Source organism: Rutilus rutilus (assembly GCF_951802725.1).
Source record: "Rutilus rutilus genome assembly, chromosome: 3".
NCBI classification, from domain to species: Eukaryota; Metazoa; Chordata; class Actinopteri; order Cypriniformes; family Leuciscidae; genus Rutilus; species Rutilus rutilus.
In genome coordinates this window covers 47651169-47657916 of record NC_140211.1, presented here as the reverse complement: position 1 = coordinate 47657916, position 6748 = coordinate 47651169, and the positions used below count along the sequence as shown (strand labels likewise).

At 42.9% G+C, this 6748-nt stretch overlaps 1 protein-coding gene and 1 long non-coding RNA gene across 2 annotated transcripts; both read left to right on the top strand.

The window, feature by feature from the left end:
• The first annotated feature begins 3436 nt into the window (after positions 1 to 3436).
• LOC311288117 lies at positions 3437 to 4094 on the top strand. The gene is made up of 3 exons (XR_014626879.1): positions 3437 to 3496; positions 3573 to 3689; positions 4032 to 4094. It is a non-coding gene; the product is annotated as an uncharacterized lncRNA (long non-coding RNA).
• Positions 4095 to 4239: 145 nt separating this feature from the next.
• Positions 4240 to 5197, top strand: LOC311287469 (uncharacterized protein; the record flags this gene model as incomplete). Its single annotated transcript, XM_084404336.1, has 4 exons — positions 4240 to 4451; positions 4600 to 4771; positions 4876 to 5017; positions 5114 to 5197. The coding sequence occupies exons 1-4, from the start codon at positions 4247 to 4249 to the stop codon at positions 5195 to 5197; spliced, it is 603 nt and encodes a 200-aa protein (XP_084260462.1). The 5' UTR covers positions 4240 to 4246.
• Between the last annotated feature and the right edge of the window lie 1551 nt (positions 5198 to 6748).

Below are 6748 nucleotides of genomic sequence, written 5' to 3'. Positions count from 1 at the left end.
TTCAAAGAAGGTTCAAATGTCCGTCTCAGTGCAGCTTCAAAGTCTCTACACGATCCCAGTTGAGAAATAAGGGTCTTATCTAGTGAAACGATCGTTTTCACAAAAAAAAAAAATCAGTCAGGTGCTCTTCGGTCATTTCTGACCGAAACATTTTCTGTTTTGAATTGTTAAAAATCACAGCTTCATCGGAATGTTCCGAAACTTGGTGACTTTTATGGCATTAGGTATGTGAACACAAAAATGTGTTCGTCAAAAATGTGTTCGTTAGGTCATGATCCAAGCATGCTAAGTGGTTGTAAAAAAAATAGTCACACTTGTGCTCTTCGGTCAAAAATGACCGACCATAGGAAATGAATGGGAAATTCACAAAAACACAAAAATTCTTAGAATTTGTGTGTACAATCTACAAATCGGCCACGATGCAGAAAAAAAGTGCTCAACAATGAAGGGGTGACACTCTAAAACAGTGGTTCTCAACTCCAGTCCTCAGGACCCGCTGCTCTGCACATTTTGTATGTCTCTCTTATCTGACACACTCAGTTCAGTTCATGGAGTCTCTCCTAATGAGCTGATGATCTGATTCAGGTGTGTTAAAGTGTAAATTGCAGGTTAAATTTTTCACGAAGATAATGCAATGTGTTTATTAAACATACAGATAAAAACCGCCCACCATTGTTTTTTATACCAAAATGTTGAATATAATATGAACATTTTGCACTTTTAACAGTGGTTTTAAGCACTCCCGCTCCCTTCCACTAGATGAGGCGTGACGTCATAAGAGGAACTCACTAGTAGAGTTACCGGCATAATCCATAGTACGCTAGCAAAATGGTAAACCGTTGTGTTTGTGCGGGATGTACAAATTCGTCAAAAACAGGGCACAGGGTCCACAATTTCCCCAAGGACAAAAGGTTGATTCGTGCCTGGGTGAGGTTTGTGGCTACCAAGCGGGCGGATTTTACTGCTGCCTCTGTGACCAAGTCAGCTGTCATATGCAGCGAGCACTTCACTGACGATGACTATGACCCTGGAGACCTGCGTCGGCTTAACATGGGGTTTAAATGGCGGGTTAAACTCATTTAGGATGCCATTCCCTCACGGCATTCCCATTCCTGCTCCTCTGCCTGTCCTGTCCGGATAAAGAAGCCTGTGAAGATTGGGTGTGCCCGCTGAAAGCGAGAGTTTACTGAGGTAAGTCTCAGCTATTCTACAATAGTTGGCTAGCAAGTTAGCTCAGTATGTGCGTCAGTGAGAGCTGTTTTTGTACAGTCAAGTGTCAGTTCTAGTCAGGTGGTAATTGCCTGAATTAGCCAGGTTAGTTGTAAGTAGTGCTACGAGAGGGAGGAGCTGGGTCTTCATGAGTTTTTTGAAGAGGGATGTCCCTGCTCTAGTATAACGTTAGGGACTGGTAGCGCATTCCACCACCAGTGAGGACGGATGAAAAAGTTTGGATTGGCCTGAGCGTACTGGTGGCAGAGCTAGACGTTGTTCGTCTGAGGAGCAAATAACAGTGCCACCTCGCTTCGCCTTTACTTTGTTTTTGAGAGTGCACTCCCTCTAACGTCTTACACTAATAATACTAGAATTATTAGAAAAGCATACTTCGTGAAAATTTCCAAAGCTAAATGAAAATATCCAGAAGTAAATATTAGCATACCCGAGGCAGACAGACATCACACTTTAGCTAGCCATCACTGATGCTGAAAGTTAGGAGTAGTGATAAGGCTATCTTCTCACATAGCTCCCAAACGTTAAATGCCTTGCCATGAGTGTTTGCTCATACGACCTGTGTTAGACAATGTATTATATAAATACATCATGTTTACATACTTTCTTACTCATTATACTTGTGATTCTCCCCCGTTCTCACTGGTTCTCACACAAGATTTGGGAAAATGTAACACCCCAAGAAAATCCTGACATTCCTGAGCCCGAAACCCTTCCACCGGCCTATGTCACACTGGGTCGCAGTGTGATCTGAAACCTCCTGGAAAGTCCTTTGGTAAGTCTAGGGATATATTTTAGTCTGGGGTTCAGGGTTGTAGTGGAGGCTAAACGTCAGTAAACATATTCCAAAATCACACTGTATGTATTATTCACATTCATATATATGTACACTGATTAATAAGCTATTGTTGTTTAAACCAAAACATAGCAGCATTATTATACCATCATTGTCATTGTGGCTATGTTTGTCTTATGCTTCTCTGACACAGCTGTGCAGGTAAGGCCCAAGATGGTCAGTATGGGGACACAGACCACACGCATAAGAACATCTACACCCCTTGCCAGTCCTGATAATAGTGATGAAGAGGCGTTTTTCATCAGAAGTGACACATCCTGGGTGCCTGATGAAGAGGACGTGTCCTCAGATGAGGAGGCATCATATGAGGAGCCGCCACCTCATCCAAGTGACTCTGACCTAAAGTGAGACGATAAGCCTCCTAACTTTCAGCACCATTGATGGCTAGCTAAACTGTGATGTCTGTCTACCATTGCACCTTGTCATGGTCAATGTATCACAGGGTCAGTCCCTACCAAGCCTTTGTATCACTTTACATGCCCTTTACTTTACTTTTTACATTTCTGTGAGTTATTTTCATGTGTGTGAGATATGTTTGTATGTGTGTTGTGTTGCAGTGTGGTTGTATAAGCTACTGGATACATACATTCCCCCTGGGATGAATGAAGTATCTAATATTCTCTTTTTGTTTTACAGTGGTCCAGATAAATACATTGTGTGCAAAGACCAGCTGATGGCCCTGTTCACCATTTGCCCTGCCTGTTGTAGTGAATCTAACGGTAGGATGGTGCAGCAGGGTGGCACATTTATCAAAATAAAGCAGGTAAGAAGAACATGTTTGAAAAATTATATAGAGTGAACCTTTTATAATTTCAGTAATGTTTGGATTTTAGTGTTTTACTTATTCCACAGTGACCTGATAATTTTCTGATTTATTTTCTGCATATGGTAGGTCTGTGCAACATGTGGCTTCCAGCGGTTCTGGCAAAACCAGCCAATTTTGCACAGAAACATGCCAGCCTGCAACCTACTTCTGAGTGGGGCAATTCATTTTTTGGGATGTCTACCAACCCAAACTCTCAGAATGCTGACATTATTTGGTCTACAGTGTATCAGCGCGAATACATTCTTCCGCCACTAGCGTTACTACACCATCCCGATCGTCATTCAGGCCTTGGCAGGAAGAACAAGCAACCATAATAAGTGAATTGAAGGAGATGGGGGATGGCCTGATTGTAGCAGGGGACTGTAGGTAATGCACAATTTGCCTGATGTTAATATGAGACATGTTTACAGATGACATGGTCTGATGTGCTATGTTGTATCTTTAACATAATTACAATAAAAAAACAAAACAAATAAATACAAATAATCATACCCAGGTCAGACTCTCCTGGACATTGTGCGAAATACGGGACCTACTCGCTGATTGAGGAGAGAATAAATAAGGTTGTCGACCTTCAGCTTGTCCAGGTAAGTGTGATGTTATCAGACAAAGAAATAAACTTTATCCACTTTCACCACTTACAGTGATTGTGTCATGTTGCAGTGCTCAGAGGTCCCGAATAGCAACTGGTGCGAGTTAGAGGGTTTGAAGAGGAGCATAACCCTCCTCAGGGGGCAGGATCTTCAAGTGTCGACCCTCATCACCGACAGGCATCGCCAGGTAAATACAAAGATATACAATATAAATGTATAAATTCTCCCCTCTATTACTGAGTGGTTTCAGTTCTTGCCAAAATGTCAAGGAGACCTGGGAATAAGTAAGTCTTACACTGACAAAGCATATCAGACCATGTAAATAGTGCATTAACTACAGTCACCTGCAACAATTAGGTCACCACCCATCCCCCCGAGGTCATTGCTGACCACAGCCTGTTCATCCTGCCAGGCCTGAATGATGACAGGGATGGTATAATATACACTGATGCCAGAAGAATGTACTCATGCTGATGCACTGATGGCAAGATAGTGCAAGCTTCCTAACAGTTTGTGTATTACTTTTAAGGTTGCCAAGTGGGTGCGAGAGGAAATGTGTACTGAGGGGACAAGGCATTTCTTTGATGTCTGGCATGTCGGGAAAGGTATGTATCCCGATGTTGGAAGCTTTAAGGTAATTCTTTAAATTACATTTCCATCGATATAATACTTTCCATTTGTTGTAAACAAGGTCTCAGCAAGGCGTTGGATACGGCGGCCAAGAAAAAGGACTGTGGGGACCTGATGTTGTGGAGGCCTGCAATTATAAACCACCTCTACTGGACTGCAGCCTCCACTCCTGATGGCAACCCAGAGGTCATGGAGGCCAAGTGGAAGAGCATGGTGAACCACATACAGGACATCCATGAGCATGACACTCCTGCCTTTCCCTGTTGTGCTCATCTACCTCTGGAGGGGGAGCAACGGAAAAAGGAGTGGCTAGAACCAGGTATACACCATGAAATATGTGTACTCTATGGTTTTATGATAATGTGACCTGAGAGATTTTTTGCTGGAACCTGTTTTTTAATACAATTTAATCTGGGTAAAACAAAATGTTTTGTTTGGGACTTTTTTTTTCTTTTTTTTTTCTACAGGCTCAACGGTTGCGGTGAAACTGGAGGGTGTTGTCACAAAGGCATCCTTGCTGAAGGATGTGAAGCAGCTGTCGCCACAGCACCAAACCTTTTCCCTTGAGGCATTTCACTCCCTCATCTTGCTCTTCGCTCCCAAACACACAGGGTTTTCTTACCTTGGGATGTACAGTAGGTCAGTGTTGCGAAATGGATTAACTACATCTCATATTGGCATGTCATACAGACATCTGATATTTCTATCTCAAAATTTGCTCTCATTTTGTGATTTTTCTATAGACTTCTGTTGGCAGCTCTGCACTACAACTGTAATGGCAGCCGCGAAGTTGCGCAAACAAGTGGTGGTGTTGCAAAGTATGCCGTGCAATACCCGAGGTTCCGGAAAGGTGAACACACAGTCCGGCCAATTAAACCTCATATGGTCAGTAGTTTCAGTCAGTTTCCATCATATTTGGATATGTATGCATGAGACCTTGGTAATCAGTGAATGTGATCTACATGTTTTTCATATCCCCAGGATATGCATCAGCACTCATACAGTCTTTACAAGAAAGCTACACCAGATCGCCTGAGGCACTCAGAGAATCCAGTGCTTCCTTGAATAGCACCTGCCCTGCCCCCATCTCAAAATCCTTTAATCAAATTCCAAAACAGGAAGCAGTTAACTTTTATCTTACACAAAAATCACGTTTTAGCAAAAGTTGAATTTAGAATCTGTTATTAAAGGGATAGTTCACCCAAAAATGAAAATTCTGTCATCATTTACTCACCCTCAAGTTGTTTCAAACCTGTAAGAATTTATTTTTTCTGCTGAACACAAAAGAAGATATTTTGAAAAATGTCTGTAACCAAACAGTTGATGGGCCCCATTGACTTCCATAGTAGGAAAAAAAAAAAATACTATGAAAGTCAATGGGGTCCATCAACTGTTTGGTTACAAACATTTTTCAAAATATCTTCTTTTGTTTTCAGCAGAAAAAATAATTTCTTACAGGTTTGAAACAACTTGAGGGTGAGTAAATGATGACAGAATTTTCATTTTTGGGTGAACTATCCCTTTAATAATCATACCGTAATTTCCTAATTTTGTGATTTTATATTTGTACTGTAATTGGCAGCTGTAACATAACCTCTGTGTTTTTTATAGTCATGACCCTACTGCAGTGAAGGTATGAGTGAGTGGGTATGTATCTGTTGTAGTTTTGAGTTCTGTTTCTGTGTTTTCAGTGTTTCTGTGATCATTTTCCCCTGTCTTCTGTTGATTTTGGTTCTGTCCTGTTTTTCCCGGTCTGTTTAATTATTTCATCTGCGTCACCTGTTCTACCCTCATTAGTCTTGTCAGCTGTGTCTTGTTTCCCTGATCTGTTCTCCTGTGTATTTAAGCCCTGAGTGTTTCAGTCTTCAGTGTTGGTTCTACGTTGTTGTATAGTGTATGTACTACCCGTTTTTCCCGTGTCTGGATTTCTTTTGAATTAAACCCTTGAACTGAAGTGCTCTGTCGTCCTCGCCTCCTTCTACCTGCACCACACCCTAACAGAAGAACCGACCAAAAGAGGAATATGGAGGAAGACGCCTTTGATGCTTTTTTATTCAGTCCGAATGGGTGTTCTTTGGAGGACTTTGTGGGCATATATATCCATCTCTTTCAGGACGTGAGCTGGGAAGAGGAGTATTTAAAGCAGCGTTTCTGGTGCGGATTAGACAATCCACTCGCCCAGATTCTGCTGCTTGAATACAGGCATCTACCTTTCGTTGAATTCATGGATAAAGCTCTTTGGATTTGTGGGTCTTCCTTATCTGTTTCTTATGCCGCCCCAGAGCCTAGCGAGCCTGTGCCAGAGCTCTTAGGCTTCCAAATTTCCCTTTCCCAATGGGAGGGACCGAGTCCTATTCGGTGCCCGAGTCCGTCAGAACCAGTTGCCTGCCCGCCAGAGCCAGTCGTCTGTCCAGCCGAGCCTGCATTTCGTGCCAGTCCAGCCGTGCCCGCCGCCGAGCTAGAGACTGAGAACATCACGCCTGCAGAGAAGTTCTTCTCGCTGGTTCCGCCTGGTTTGGATCTCCCTTCTCCGTTGGTTCCGTCCAGCTCAAAGCCCTCTTCTCCGCTGGTTCCGCCCAGCTCAGAGCCCTCTTCGCCGCTGGTCCCGCCCAGCTC